Here is a 16,328-nt window from a genome sequence, read left to right as displayed (position 1 = left end):
ACATGAAAGCACCTATTAAAAAAATCGTTTTGTCGTGAAGCCCCCCCCCCCCCCCACACACACACAAATTTAAAGGGGCCCTGCAACACTTTTTGAGCATTGTCAGAAAACGCTGCCGATCGATATTCGAGGCTACCGAGGGTATCCAAACCAATTATTATAACACATCACGTGGCATGCGATTCACAATATAAATTCCCGAAGCCAGCCACAAATTGCTCTCTTCTCTCGGCAAATGACTCCACAAGCTCAGAAAGTCCACATGACGTATTTTCTTTCCCCATGCCATCCCTCCCTGCTAAGCTTCCGGCACTTTTGTCGGTACCAGAAGAGAGAATGCACTTAATTGCAGCCTGCAAGAAATCTTTGCACCTCCGTGCGTACTGGACAGATTCTAAAAATTTTTGCAGCGGGGAATTCATAAGGCAATAAGCGTCTTTAGTGAATCCATTCCATGGCTACTTGAAAGTCGAACGGCCCCTTTAAATGAAAATATTATCTTCAAATCACTTCATTTTATTGAGCTTAAAAGCTTGTTTTGACGGCTTTTACGCTCTAAGTATAATACATTTAAAAATTTTAAATATTTTAAGGCTTATGACTGGCATCCTGCTAAAAGTCATATGCTGCTACTGCTTAAAGTTGTCTGAACTTCCTTTGAACGAAAAAAGGGCATTGGCACGGAGGCCTTCTTTATATTTAAAATAATATTGTTCAGGTTAGTTAAGTCATAATATATACGCCCATTTTTCTTTATATGTGATATATACTATTTGAATTCGATTCGAAATTATTCGACAAAAATCGCTATGTGCTTCGAATTCGCTTCGAACATAAAATTCACTATTCGCACAACCCTAAACGTTAATCAATGTATATAGCGTAGCGTGCTAGAACACTGAAATTATAACCAGTCATCACATAATTCTAATTGTGCAACAAAGGTGTGGTTGAATGCTTCCCACCCACCGCAAAGTGTTTGGTCATAACTCTCGACCACCATCAGCCACATGTAGCAATAACAAAGTGCACATCATACGTAACAGATGTGGCTACCTCACTTATCTGCACAAAGACAAACAATGGCGTTGTGAGAGCGGCATATTTCACAAAAAATCATGACTTGTGTGGTACTCAACACCTTGCGGAATGTCAAAACTTCAAGCGTTGTTTACCTTGCCTCAACACGAAGCGACGCTTCGAATTTTCATCAGTCAGTATTGTAATATAGATGTCTATCTTTGCGCGTGAAGAACACATCATGTTATCGCGATTGTGCGTCAAAATTTCCTGACTATGATGTTAGAAATATTGGGGCATATGGTACAGCTTCCATTGAGTGTAGTGCTTGCGATGGAGTTACTCAATGCTCATCGTTGGACGCTATAGTGAAAGCTTGAAATAATTGTGTGTAGCTCTCTTTGGTCAGATTTGCCTTTTCTTTAAACTACAATTTGTATAGTCTGTATGCTGTAGGTTCATTTAATGCTGCCAGATATGTTGTATGTCTTGATATCATTGTGTAGCGCACGTGTCTTGAACGATGAAAGAAGTGGATGTCATTATATAATCCTTTGGCTAACAGTAATATTTTTAATAATTTTAATCAATAATTATTATTATTAGTGACCGTTGTGCGCAATCCTTCAAAATAAAATGCGCACACTCGGAGAGCATTCAATTCTCAAACTACTCAACTATTTTCTTGTACCTCTCAGCGGTAGCATTCATGGCACCAAACCAGAACTTTCTGTTCTAAGAAAACACGCCTCTGCTTCGTCGTGAATGTGAGCGCTATTTGTATACCATGTCAGAAATTTGTTGCCTACAAAGTATTTTCAGTTGATAGGGCGAAAAAGTTACCCACCCTTTTTGTGACTCTTTATATCTGAGTGGCACACCTGTCAATATGGCTTGCAAGACGAATTGACAAACAATCTTAAACACTGGAATTTTTTGAAGATACAGTGGAGCCAGTCGCTACAAAAAGGTTACCTGCCATGACCACGACAAGCGTGAAATATTTTCAGAAACGTATTACGTTGAAGACATGATTAACAATCAATATAAACACTAATTTTGACTTTGCTATGGACTCAACACACTGCTGCCCACAATTTATTTTTGACGCGGGAGGTGAGCACATTTCTTCATGTGAAATATTCTATCAACGCTCAAATTTTTTTACGCAATGAGAAAGTACTGTAGTTGAACTCACAAAGTCTTGATGAAGTAATAGAAAAAAAATTATGTTTGATAACTGCCCATAAATTGCCACATATTTGAGAACAAATCCTGCGTAATCATTGAAACCCTTGCTTCCAAATTCGTGTTTATCCTCAGCCATAACTACATAAAAGCCAGGAATATATATTACACGTTTTCAAAACCGCGTCACTATCACCGATGGGCTAAACAGGTGTTTCAATATCAACAACTAACAACTTGTCACGAGACGATAATAAATTTTAAACAAAGCTTCTCCATCTTTCTATTCTAGTCACTGGAAGTTAAATCACTGGTGCTGGAGTCTCAGGTACGGTAACGTGCATCCGTGGCTACAGTTTTCCGCTAAAGGACACACGAAATTCGAACGTTAGCTAGATCCACACTGCTGCGAGGAGTCTTTATTTACTAAGAATGTTACTTTCTTGGCATGCGCTTTCAAAATAAAGTGTTTTCATGTCGCGCAAGTTGAATTGGTTAAGAAAGCACCAACGTGAACGGTATAATAGCGTAATACGCAAGCATCCTGCTAATAGGAAGCACCGCTTCAACTGCTAGACCTCATTGGTTGGGAAATTGTAAAGTGAATCAGAATCAACAGAAAGAACACTATGGCCTAGACGAGAAAACACTAAAGCAGATAACTACAACATACCACTATAAAGCTTAGAATAGAATAAACATGAAAAATAACCTGGGCTTATCATTGGAGATATCAACGAAAAAGAAATCGCTTATACTACACTTTCTCTACGTTACCGATCATGAACAGCCAGTGGTGTATAAGTAGATTTGCAGACCTTTTGAACACCTATATGCGTAACACTTTGAAACCAGAAAAAGTCTGCAATCGCCCAAGATTATTACAAGATGGTTTCATAACGCTTGTAAACGAAGTGGTGTTCGTTTTTTCTAGTGCACTTATGTATAGTTTTGCATCTTCTTCGAGTTGCTCATACGCATATAGGTTTCAGTCATCGTGAATCAATCACAATGCTTAGCGTCGTGTTGTCCCATGATTAATATATTTTTTTGCAACACACACTTTTCAGCGCATAGTGCTTCACAATGTTAGGCTGGACAAATGGACATACTAGTTTAGCATAATCCGACATTCAAGACACGAAGACAACGATGGCGAAAAAGACAGATTGATCTATTGATATGTCGGGTTTACCATATCAAAACCATCATATGATAATGAGAGATGCCGTAGTGGAGGGCTCCGAAAATTTCGATGGCCTGGGGTTCTTTAGCTTGCGACGAAATCAGCACACACAGGCCTACAGCATTTTCGTCAGTATAATAAAAATGCAGCCACCGCAGCCGGGATTCTAACAAAGGAGAGAGAAAGACACGCACACATGTTACTACTTTTAGTGACGTTTATGCTGGAAAAAAATGCGTCATATAAAATAAACCACGTCACTATGAAAACCGCATCAATTTTCGCTCCCAAAATTAACATTGTTGAAAGTAGCGTGCTGTGTGCTGTAGCTCTCTACTTGCCCGTCATCATCACACTTTGGATTGATATGTGGGGCTTAAAGTCCCAACACCACTATATGACTATGAAAGACGCCGTAGTGGAGGGCTTCGAAAATTTTGAACACCTGGGGTTCTTTAACGTGCACCCAAATCTGAGCACATGGGCCTACAGCGGTATCGCCTCCATCGAAAATGCAGCCACCGCAGCCGGGATTTGATCCTGCGACCTGCGGGTCAGCAGCCGAGTGCCTTAGCCACTAGACCACCACGGCGGGGTCATCGTCACGCTTTGTGCCTACGTTGGTGCTTGGGCTGTTTTCACCAGCTACTGAAGCACTGCAGGCGTTACACGTGTGACCACGAAGCGCGACGCACTCTACGCCACTCCTCTACAGTTATAGTGTAATCCACCAATGGTTGGAAATCACAGCTTTTGTTTCAATTGACTATTGTAATAATGGTGTATGTCGGTGAAATGTACCGACACAGATGTCATGTAATACATGCTTTTCTTTATTTAGGACATACAGGTGGTCACCTTGTCGTTGGCACCGGACAAGGCAGCGGCGCAATATCTGGCGGCGGAGCAATATCTGGCGGTGGAGCTATATCTGTCGCCGGAGCCGGAGCGGGAGCCACAGCAGGAGCAGGCGCTGGAACTATTTCAGGTGTTGCAGGTGAGTGAAAATAAGCAATAAGATGATATTGTAAGCCGTAATATTTTTGCCTGGCGATGATAATGAGAAGCACTTCCTGGCATCAATAATGCTGAAGGGTTGTTTCACGCCAGGAAAGTTTTTTCAGTATGTGGGGAGAAGAAGCCTAAAGTTCCATTTATCTTTAGTAGTTCAATACACACTACGAACTACCAGAGACCAAATAAACGTCGTAATTTGGCAGGTTTATCATTCCGCATTTGAATGGGGACAGCAGCATGCGAAGTTTCGGGCCACAATAGTGGTAATAGTAAGTCAATTTTACAGTGTTGCATAATATTCGGCGGCACAGCTTTATACGCGCCTAGCAGTATTAAGATCTTGAACCTTCTACACCTCTTAAAGGCAGCATCACTGAGCGACCGCTTGTTAAACCCTTCACTACGTGTGCGTTGTGTGTCTAGTGTGCAATATCCATCTACTTCTCTCACTCTACTCTGGTCCCTTACTTCCCTCTCCCCCCGTGTAGGGTAGCAAACGGGACTTGATCAAGTTAACCTTCCTACTTATATTTTTTCTCTCTCTCTTCTCAAGCTTCAGTTTAAATGCCTACCAACCAGCTCATTCTTCTGTGCAATTGTAGAGGGAATACATTTCAAGACTAGCCCGGTGTCGCAATCATGCTCGCTTAATAAACACGGAAGCATGACAGCAAGATCGAAAAGTCATTTATGACACATCCCATCGCTTTGTATTCTTCCAACATGGTGACGAGGTGCTCCTGTTAAGACCTATTCGTACGCCTGGTCTGTGTGACAAGTTTTAGCCACACTTCATTGGGCCTTACATAGTTATCAAACAGACTCCCGTTAATTATCCCGTTAATTATCGTGTGACTCCACTTGTCGTCCCAACAGACCACCGTCACTGCATCACAGAGATCATGCACGTGTCTCGCATGAAGCCTCACGATAGCCTTTCAGGCGACGTTCTCTGTCACATTGACTTGCTACGGCCAGGTTGGCCGCTTCAATGTGGGGGGAAATAGTTTGGGCATTTGTTATGCGCTCATTCTCATATATGTATTGTAATAATCATCATCATCCGTCTGGGTCCCTGTCCTTTTTTTCACTGGGTGTCAACGCAATCATAACCATGTGCGCGCTCGGTCTCAGGCTGCCCGTTCACTGCTGAGCCCTTGGGTTGAATAAACGCCATCTCAACCCAGACGTCATAATATATATATATATATATGCAAGAAAGAGACGACGAAACTTTCGTGGAAGCCTCTTTACTAAACGTTTTCAGCTGGTCCACCAGCTGAAAACGTTTAGTAAAACGCTTCCACGAAAGTTTCGTCGTCTCTTTCTTGCATACGATACATCGGGTCCAGCGTGAATGACGTTCGAAGAATCTGGTATATATATATATATATATATATATATATATATATATATATATATATATATATATATATATATATATATATATATATATATATATATATATATCCGTCGCTCCTTTCTAGTTCCTCTCCTTCTTCTGCTTCTTGTTGTCTGTTGCTACCTCGTTCGCCCGCTTGTCTTTTTCTCTCTCTTTTTTTGGAGGGTCTTTAAACTGTGAGGGTGACCCTCTGCTACGGGAACTTGTATCATTTCACTTACATCCTCCGAAGAAGGCTGGTCCACCAGCCGAAACTGTTAGGATTAAATAAATATTTTATTGTTTTGTTTCCTATACTGCCCTATTCTCGAAGTTTATATCTTTTATTACGGTAGCCGGAAGAAACTCTGATCATCTATTTCATCTATATATATATATATATATATATATATATGAGATATAACAGACAGTAATGCCAAGGAATTCCTTGGCATTACTGTCTGTTATATCTCATTAATATTGTGTTAAAACACGGAAATACGAGCCCTTAGGTATACACTTCTCTCCCTTATATATATATATATATATATATATATATATATGTATATATATATATATATATATATATATATATATATATGCAGTTGCATCTCGTTAATGCACTCTCTTTTGGCTCAACGAGCCTGCTTTCTTACCTTCTCTGTTATGGTATATTATTTTGTGCCCACCATTACTTGAGCGAAAGCATTTGCTAACCGAAGGAATAAAAAATCTTTGAAAATAGTGTTTCGTGGAGTGAATATTTCTACACACTCATTTTGTGTTGAGGGCATTTGTTGCTTACCTTAGCGCATTCATGTGCAGACCCCATGGACTTTTCTCGACTAAAATAGAAAAGGAGGGGAGGGCGTAAGAGAAAGTCGCGTGTTGCGAGAAAGGAGAAGACAGGTCTTTACAAAAAAAAAAAAAACGGAATCACGAGTTTTTCTATTTCGTATGCCAAATGAGGCGGTGCCTCAACGGCACCTACGAGAGCATGAGAACATTTGGCAGCGCATCGCGGATAATGTCGGTGTTTGTTTGACTTTCAGAAAACCGTGATGAAATGTGAACACGTTGATCACACGCTAGATAGCTGAGACCGTTTTTATTAATCAAGAACTGTATCCTTCATCGACCAATCTCTCCTCCAGTATAAAAGTAGAATTATCTGTTTTGCGAGACATTATACATGGCGTATTGTTACACGTTGTGCACAGTTTTGGTGACTCATTGATATGTGTATATGTTCTTTTAAAAAAAATACAAAAAAGTCGACAACGCTAACTTGGCAATGGCAGGATAATAAAGTTTTTTTTGTCTGTGTGCCACAAGTAGGGACCAAAGCTGTGACCCTCGAATAATGCGTTCGACACTCTACCGCTGAGCGACGTTAGTGGTCGTTTTTTCATCCGCTCTGTAGGGTATACATATCCATTTGAGTCCATTTGAGCCACTGAGCCACCGTAGCTCAGTGGTAGAACATTGGCCGCGTTATTAGAAGGACGTAGGTTTGATTCCTGCTAGCGCAGTTATTTTTCTGTTTACTTTTTATCTGCACAATTTCATTTGAATTACTTTATGGGTTCCATTTTACTTGGCATCATTGTCGGTTCTTTTATAGTAGTATGTCTCACAAACAGAAAGGTGTGCTCAAATTCACACTTTTGCCCTTCATTCATAGCAAGGGTCTCGTTTTGGTGGACTTGATGGCTTAAAGTAGTATGAGAGAGATCATTGATGAGCAGCCAGCTTTTAATAGGATCACGAGCTACATGTTACCGAAAGGCACAAAAAAGTGTTCTACACACGCCGTAATTGCAACAGGCGTCGGTGACTTACGCTTGCACAATTTTAATACACATATCTACACTGCAAATTGGACGAAGAGACGACCCCCACCGTATAGCTCAGTGGCAAAGCATCGGACGCGTTATCGAAATTAAGATCGCAGGCTCGGTGCCTGCCATACGCAAGTTATCGATCGTTTCGTCCACTTTTCTTTCTTCAAATTTACAATACAAGTACTTCCAATAACATGCCCTATACTTTCCTTAATTGGCATTATTTTCTGTTAGTTCTCACCAATATTGTTAGTATAGTTGTTTTATATTATGCTTATGATTTTCTGCCTTAAGCCTATGTAACCACCTCTATTGCTTGAATGATTCCTGTATGAGAAGGAGTATACGATACCTTGGCAAGAAATGATGACTTTTTGTCAGCCTCTTAACAGAAAAAAATTCCTTTATGGTGTTCATATATACTTAAAAATGGCACGAAAACACGAGAGACAAAAACGATTAAAACACAAGGACCGGTGCCAGACTCGTTACAAGCACGGCGCCCATCCTATGAACCCTTAAATTTATGAACCCACACTAACTCGCCAAACTGTCAGTGCTACTGAACGCGAGTACATTTTGACACATGTATTGGTCCGCAAGCAAGATGATGGCAATGATGCTAATGGTAAGTCATTTATTTGTTTCTTCTTCAAGGTGGTGGAGGTGGACCCACCATAACCATCGGTGGAGGTAAATGCGAATATATCTGTTTAAGGAGCAATTCTATGGTTAATATTCTCGAACCAGAGCTTGGCATAAATTCCCGTGTTGCTCTAAACCATGAGATAGATGGTAATGGCGATATCTGGGTTTATATTTTCCCAAAGTACGGTATGATGTTAAACACGCCAGAGGGAAGGGCTCGTAAATTTGGCCATACGGTGTTACCATTCACCTAAATTCAAGTACACTGGCGCCTAGCAAATCGCCTGTATTGAAATTCGACCGCCGCAGGCGGCATCGAATTTGTGACTTCCCATTCGGCAGCCAAGAATCGTAGCCACGGTATTATTGAGGCGCACATGAAAATAGCTGGTAGTGGAAATAATCAAAGGGGCACTCTGACTGCTCATGCAGAATTTTTATGGTAGTATTGTGTTGCACGTGGTCGGTCTTATGAGAGATTTCTTTCGTGAATTGTGCACTTGTGGAGATGAAAATCTTAAAGGCATGTTTGCTATAATGAGTGGATTCCTGAAGGAATGAAATGACATCAACGCATGATCCAGAAAAGAACCTTCAACATGTATGTTGTTCGCGTAGTACATTCTGCTAGCCTTCTGTCTTTTGTTGTCCTACTAACGGAGATCATTTCGTAAGCTTGATTAGTTTGGCAATGAAGAATATTCCCTATCGTTTCTTATCATTATCAGCTGGTAACAACATAGGAGTTGGCGGCACTGGAATTGGCAGCACTGTAATTGGCGGCCCTGGAATTGGCGGTGCTGTACTTGGCGGCGGACTAGGCATTGGTGTTGGAGGCGCTGGTGCTGGTGGTGGAATTGGCGCTGGTACTGGTGGTGTCAGAGTTGGTGGGGCTAGTCTTGGCGGGGCCGGACTAGGTGGTGCTGGACAAGGCGTTGGGGTTGGCAGTGGACTTGGTGCTGGAGCTAGTGCTGCTGGAACTAGCACTAGTGTAGCTGGCGGACAAGGTATCGGAGTTAGCGCCGGAGTTAGCGGTGGTCTCAATGGTAGAGTTGGCGCCCTGCCTGGCGGCGGACTTGGCATTGGACTTGGCGGCGGACTTGGTGCTGGAGCTGGTGCCGCCGGAACTAGCACTGGTGCAGCTGGCGGACAAGGTGCCGGAGTTGGCGCCGGAGTTGGCGGTGGTCTTAACGGTGGAATTGGCGCCGTGCCTGGCGGCGGACTTGGCGCTGGACTTGGTGGTGGACTTAGCGGTGGAATTGTCAGCGCTGGTGGGGGCGGTCTTGGAGCTGGCGCCACTGGAGGAGGTGGTATTAAAATTGGTGGCGGTGGACTTAGTATCGGTGAGTGCATGTCCAACATCCCGTGTCTGTTACAAATAATTTCAATTGTATGGCGTTATTTTGGCTCCGCGTTTGCGCTTGTACTAGGAATATGGGTTAATAATCATGTTGATGTTGCCCCATGGCCTCTTGCTAAGCTATTTGGTTCATTGGGGGAGCAAAATAAGCGTGTAGATAAATTAACTACAAGTTCATAAAATTGGTGCAATAAAGCTGCTTGTCGGCTAGCTATTGTCGATTTTTTAGCTGTAAACTTGTAAGCAACCAAGCTCTATTGAAAAGCCAGGTCACGTTGATTTTTAATAATTTATTCCCGTTACCTTACAGGTTTCCGTAGGGACATTGAAAAAAGGGGGGGGGGGGGGTTGAGAAAAGAAAACACAATATAACAGAAGCAATAGGGTACAAAAACATTACAATGTGGTTATATAACATAATTTATAGAGGACGGGCATGCGAAAACAATGTAGTTACAATGGTGGTGTCTAATACAAAGTTGAATAAATGGCAGGTACTCGAAACAAATGGTAGGTAATCAAAAATAATTATCTCTCCTGTCTCTAAAAATGCTCTGCCGTTATTGGCTAACCTTTCATCTACGTTTGCTCATCACATGGTACATAGCCTTGCGCTTGGTCTCTACTAAAGCGGCAGCGCCGCTGTCAACGCGAGGTGGGTTCAATTCTTTAAGCAGATAAAGCGTTTACCTTGAAATGGCTCGCAAAACCTGTGATCATAACTAGATATGCGCCAGAAATTTTCATAGTCTTCCAGAGATGGAATATAGTGCACATTAAAAACAATAAACCTCAATAACGATTTCTCGCTGTTTTCAGCCCTCTTCGTGGTGGCGTAGTTAATGAACGGACGTTCAAGCTCTTCTTTCACTATGAAAAAAAAATACTGTGAGCGCTACAAGTGAATGACTCTTTATTCTCTTTGATAACATCATAACCTGTACATCTTCTTCGTCTGTAACTATCATCACCATCGTGATTTAGCTCGAGCCTGGCTGAATAAACCGGTTCCTCACAAGTGGTGGAGGTGCTGGGTTCATAATTATGCAAGGTTCATAATTACCCTATAGCTGCCACTTGCACGGTGCTCTTGTTACCGACTACCCAAGGAATTAATTAGGAGCAGCTATAGAAACTAGTTGGTGTTGCATCTTGGATAATCAAGCTTTTTATCGTACAAGGACGGACTGAATACAACCCAAACACAGAGTGCAGAATGACAACTTTTAGTGTGCTTCTGCCCTGTGTGTGGTACTCGGCTGCTGACCCGCAGGTCGCGGGTTCGATTCCCGGCTGCGGCGGCTGCATTTACGATGGAGGCGGAAATGTTGTAGGCCCGTGTGCTCAGATTTGGGCGCACGTTAAAGAACCCCAGGTGGTCAAAATTTCCGGAGCCCTCCACTACGGCGTCTCTCATAATCATATGTTGGTTTTGGGACGTTAAACCCCACAAATCAATCAATCTGCTCTGTGTGTGATGTATTCAGTACCTGTTCAATAGAAAGGGTGATTACCCAAGAATATGCATGGACACCCCAGTCTAATTGCTGGCACTTATGTGCTGATTAGCTTACTCAGAAGTGCGCAACCTCTTTGAGTGAAAGGCTGAGTAGCATGAAGGCGAAATCGCATGAAGCCGGAAATTATCATCAAGCCTCCTGAAGAACAAGAAGAAGAAAACTTTTGCAGTAGCACGGATGATTGGGCAAGTTAGTTCTTTTGTTTTCGCCTGGATGAGGGCGCATACTCAGACAACGGCCCTAGAACAGGAGATTGCACAGTCCAAGAGCACCTACTCGCAACTAAAGTTTATTCTAAAGAAGGGTGGGTACATATATATCGCTTCTGTCCCATGACCTGGCCGGTGAAAGATAAAAAAACAAAATAAATAAAAATGGGATTATAAAACACGTGCCTGATATCAGATCCTCAGAGTGCTCATGAGGTATTCAAACTAAAAAAAGAATTTTCATACAACATGAGCACTCGGAGCATCTGATCTGAGGCACGTGTTTTATGTCCCCATTTTTATTTTTTTGTTTTTTAATCTTTCACCAGCCAGCTCACGTGACAGGAGTGATATATATGTACCTACCCTTCTTTAGAATAAAGTGTGCCAGCTTGGGCTAGTTGGTATGGCATGACGATAGTTATAGCACGAGAAAAAAACGACGACACAGAGACAACAAGGACACGTGTCTTTCGTGTCCTTCTTGTCTCTGTGTCGTCGTTTTGTTCTCGCGCTATAACTATCGTTTAGAATAAAGTTCAGTTGAGAGTAGGCACTTTTTCTTGGCCTGTGCAATCTTCTGTTCTAGGGTCCATATCTGAGTGTGCGCGCTCCTTCAGTCAAAAAAAAGCAAACTTTTCCATTGGCGCGAGTGCGGTTCACACGGCTATGATATACGTGGGTTCACTTATGTTACGCCAAGCGAACAATACATCATACGGCAACCTTAGAGGGCGCCGCACTTAAACATAGTCTGAATCATGATTTCGAAAAAGGGGGTTCAATCGTGTACGCACATTTCATCAAACCGCTTCAGCAACTTTTTAAGGTTTTGCTGCGTGTACACGCACTGATACGAACGGATGCACGAAAATATATAAAAAGTAGTTGACTTGACCCCTCCCCCTCACGCGCCTAACTCACAAAAAACATTTTCGGCTACGCCCATGCCAAAAGTTACGGTGTTAAATGTGCTAAATTTTTTCCATATAACATCTTAAACACAGCAAATCCAAAATCTAGATTGGCGCCGACAGATGGAAAGAACGTAGTAGTATAATTCAAAAAGATAGGTCCTCTTATCCAAACGTTTGCCAGCCTTTCTGAGGCACTTTACCTGTTCACCCTGACTATCCCCCTTAAACGCAGCAGTTACTTTTATTTGTTTTTTTCTTGTTTTACTTTCTTTTTTACTTTCTCTCATTTCTTCCGCTCCTGCTTGGGCCTGTTGTGGCCTGCAGCATTGTGAAATAAATGAATAAATAAATAAATAAATAAATAAATAAATAAATAAATAAATAAATAAATAAATAAACAGACTTTCTTACGTCTTACGGCGCACTGACGTTTGGTGATTTTTTTTAATTGAGGTAACACATTTGCGTATTAAATTTTTTGCAGGTATTGGAGGCAGTACTGGTTTGCTCTTACGACCAGGCGGAAACGGTACTTGGGGTGAGTACAGCTGCCACTCTTCTGAAAACGAACGCAACCGCGGTAACGAATGGCTTCAACAACAGCTTTGCAGTGAAGTGTGTTTATGAACAGCTTTCGAACAAACACATACCAACAGGGACACAATTTCCCAATGCGCTATCTATTTTAGCTCATTCTGGGGCGTCTTAAACTAGGAGGCCTTATTTCTGCGCTTCGAAAAAAAAAACGTGATAGTGCCTACAATGCCAGCATTCCAAAAAGAAAAAAAAAGGAAGAATGAAATGGACAAAAGATGTACACCGGGTGCACTTTTTATTTGCTGTCCTACAGAGGAGTGGGTTCACTCTGTTTCTAATAGGAAGAGCAAATACAGGCTCATGACATGGCATTCGTGTTCTACATGCTTCTAACCAGTCTTGCGTCCCTTTCGCTTGCGTTTGCCCACATAGCGTGATATATCTTTTTTTTTTTTTGCTCTACTTGTCACTGTAAAAGAATAGTACATTGTCCAAGACAGTGCAATTTGCAAAGTAACTGCTGAAAAAACTTTATGAAGCAGTTTATTTATAGTAGCCTTTTTTATAGTACAAAACTCCTAACACGAACTTATGTTAAAACAGGTCCTATAATATTTACATTTCACCATTTCTGAACTCATGATTCCACCGGCGTGAGCGTAGAGTTTTTAGGCACTCCCGAAGCACAAACATTCGTGCGTCCACTTTGCTCTCTTGAATTTTTTGACGTCTTCTGCACTTTCCTGATAATTGTCATCCTACGCCAACAATGATAACGTTATTTACGGCAGAATGTCAACACGCGCCCAACAAACGAGGTGGGAAGGCAAGATGAGACACTATAAAAAATAGCAATTTCTATGTTTTGCTTTTTCAGGGGGGGGGGGGGGGCGGGGGTACTGTCTTGCCACGTAGGGGAACCTACGAAGACACGTGAGAACTTCCTTTTGGAATCAATTACACTTTTTCGGCGACTCGTGGGATACAGGACACGTGGCGAGTCAGTGCGATCCGGAAACCTTCTTCTGTATTTTGTGTGTGTATGTGTGTGAGAGAGAGAGGGAGAGTACGTGACCATCTTGTAATGAATTCGTACGACCTTGTCAGGATTTCAATACTTTTGTGCCATTATCACAGAATAAAACTGCTTTTGTGCAACTGTTAAAGGGGCCCTCCAACACTTTTGGAGCACCTATTTCTTGTATGTGTTTTGCGTAAACCGATGGCCGGGAACAATATTAGCATAGGTCCAAGCACCGATGCGAAATTATTTAACATTTTAATCGCGCAATAAAGTCATCTCATTGCTGCCGATTACGTCGGCACACAGTGGCGCTTGCTAGAACTACGCGGGCGGAAATGATGACGATGAGTACAGCCTATCACAGGATGCGTAAAGCTTCACTCCGAAGCAGAAGGACCTGCTCGAGTTCTGACAAGTCGGGGAGGCTCATTTATACCAGCCTCACCCAGCTGTCCGACCACGTAAACAAAATGGCGTGGTCAGGCACCATGTTGCCTGTTGCTATAGCAACAACGTCATAAACACATTTGACTGAACAGGCAACAATGGTGTACGAGCTTCCTCTACGTAGGAGCTGTCAGCCCATGTCATTGAAGGCCCCCTGCAACGTCACAGCAGAGAGTGAAATGTGGTCATGTCACCCCGTGATATTCGAGTAGAGACCTGACATTTTTTTTTATTGTATTTTGAATTGTTTTAAAATTGTATAACTTCATACTGCGTGCCGCTATCGCTGCCGTTCTTGCTGCACTAATTTGTCCGTGCGTCAGTCTGTGCAGTCCACGAGTAAAAAATAGGGAGTTAAACAGTGTTAGAGGTCCCCTTTAATGAGCGAGAGGCACTTATGTTGACTGTGAAATGTCCAAAGTAAAAAGTGAGGGTCTTCGTGGCCAGTGGAAAGTATAAGCTTATACAATAAAACAAGGCATTATCCCAAAACTAGATTTTACGTACTCACCAGCAACATGCTATAGCCGCCACGAATGCATGCTGTTGTTCCACCACATCGTGTATATGAGTGTTCACCTTCTGTTTCATTTGATACCGCTAGGGAAAGTGTGCATGAAATTTTCAGCAGTGAACTATTCTGTGAAAACATTGCAGGCTTTCGCTTTTATCGAGAACTCTTAATCAGCCCGTTAAGCGACTATAGTTCAAGGCGACAATGCGTTGGGAAACATGGCTTCACGTTCGTGCACTCTTCGCTAATTGCGCATGGGACTATGTATGCTTTAAGTAATCCGAGAAGAGTATTGTGGGGGAAGGGGGAGTTGGTAAGAAATTCAGAAAAATTATAACTGCACTAAAAACGAGACACGAGAACGAAGTGGACAGGACGATCGCCGTCCTGCAATCCGACAGCATTTTCTTCGTAAGTTAGGCACAATTCTTGGCGGGTAATATGAAGGTTCACAATTTACCAATAAAGTGTGGCAGCTTGGGTTAGTTGGTATGACATGACGATAGTTATAGCGCGAGAACAGAACGACGACCAAGCGACAAGAGGGACACGGGGGGAAGGAGCGCTCGTGTCCTTCGTGTCCTTGTTGTCTCTGTGTCGTCGTTCTGTTCTCGTGCTATAACTATCGTTACCAATGAACACGCATGCCGAGATGATGTGCCTTGAGGCAATATTCACCTCTCATTTATTTTTTTTTTTTGCGTGTGTGTTTTAGGATCAGGAAGATTCCAAAGGTGCACGGTCAGCGAAGTATCGTTGGCAAGATCATCCAATTGTGGCGAGTGCAGTTGTGACATCTACTTGAAGACGGGTCGACTCCGTGGGAAAGTCGAAGGTCGTCAGTGCCTTAAATCGAGGGAGCGCAGGTGTTGGTGCAGGTTGCTTTATTGCCGAAATTACGACGGCACATGTGTTCGAAGAGATAGGTGCAGTAACCCGCCAGTGAAACAATTTACTCCTCTATGATATTTCAATAAAGTGCCACTTTAGGATATTGTTCACGAATTTCACATTTCTTTAGTTCCATTTGCTGTAATAAAACTTTCGTCAGTGTTCCAGTATCTCCGAGTGTTTTTTTATATGCAGTAAAATTTTTGTAAGCCAACTGTATAATACCCTAAGAAAAAAAAAATTATTCTTTAATTTATTCAGTGTGCCCTGACACACCATGTATTTCATTCTGTTTAAAGATACCCTTCTCGTCCCCTTCTTCGCCCGCTTCGATTAGTCTTTTTGGGCTACATGTTTCGCTATGCATCACCATCAACAATTTTATTCTAGCATTCTGCAACCTATACTCTCTCGCACCATGACTTCCGACGAGAGTGCAGCCATCTTGAGAGAAAGTTGACGTGCCTCTTTAAGGAGGCTCAAGCAAACGGCAAGTAGTGACTCATATGAAAGAGTCGCTTGAATGACTCTTTTTGCTGAGAGAATGAAGACGGCACGAGCCATCGCAATAGCGTGACATGTCATTTTTCGTACGTTTTCTGCCCTGAAAAAACAAAAAAAGTAC

At 42.2% G+C, this 16,328-nt stretch overlaps 1 protein-coding gene across 6 annotated transcripts in view; it reads left to right on the top strand.

Annotated features, from left to right (window-relative positions):
- Positions 1-15,817, top strand: part of LOC119186238 (uncharacterized) — an 80,692-nt gene extending 64,875 nt beyond the window's left edge. For all 6 annotated transcript variants that reach the window (XM_075867408.1, XM_075867410.1, XM_075867407.1 and 3 more), the window contains 4 exons: positions 4,236-4,391; positions 9,013-9,627; positions 12,775-12,828; positions 15,528-15,817. In XM_075867408.1, coding sequence (XP_075723523.1) covers positions 4,236-4,391; positions 9,013-9,627; positions 12,775-12,828; positions 15,528-15,778 — 1,076 coding nt within the window. In that variant the 3' untranslated portion in view covers positions 15,779-15,817. The remainder of the gene's footprint in view (positions 1-4,235; positions 4,392-9,012; positions 9,628-12,774; positions 12,829-15,527) is intronic.
- The last annotated feature ends 511 nt before the right edge of the window (positions 15,818-16,328 follow it).

The sequence above is a fragment of the Rhipicephalus microplus genome, chromosome 6 (genome assembly GCF_043290135.1).
Source record: "Rhipicephalus microplus isolate Deutch F79 chromosome 6, USDA_Rmic, whole genome shotgun sequence".
Classification (NCBI taxonomy): Eukaryota; Metazoa; Arthropoda; class Arachnida; order Ixodida; family Ixodidae; genus Rhipicephalus; species Rhipicephalus microplus.
This window is presented reverse-complemented; position numbering and strand designations above follow the sequence as displayed.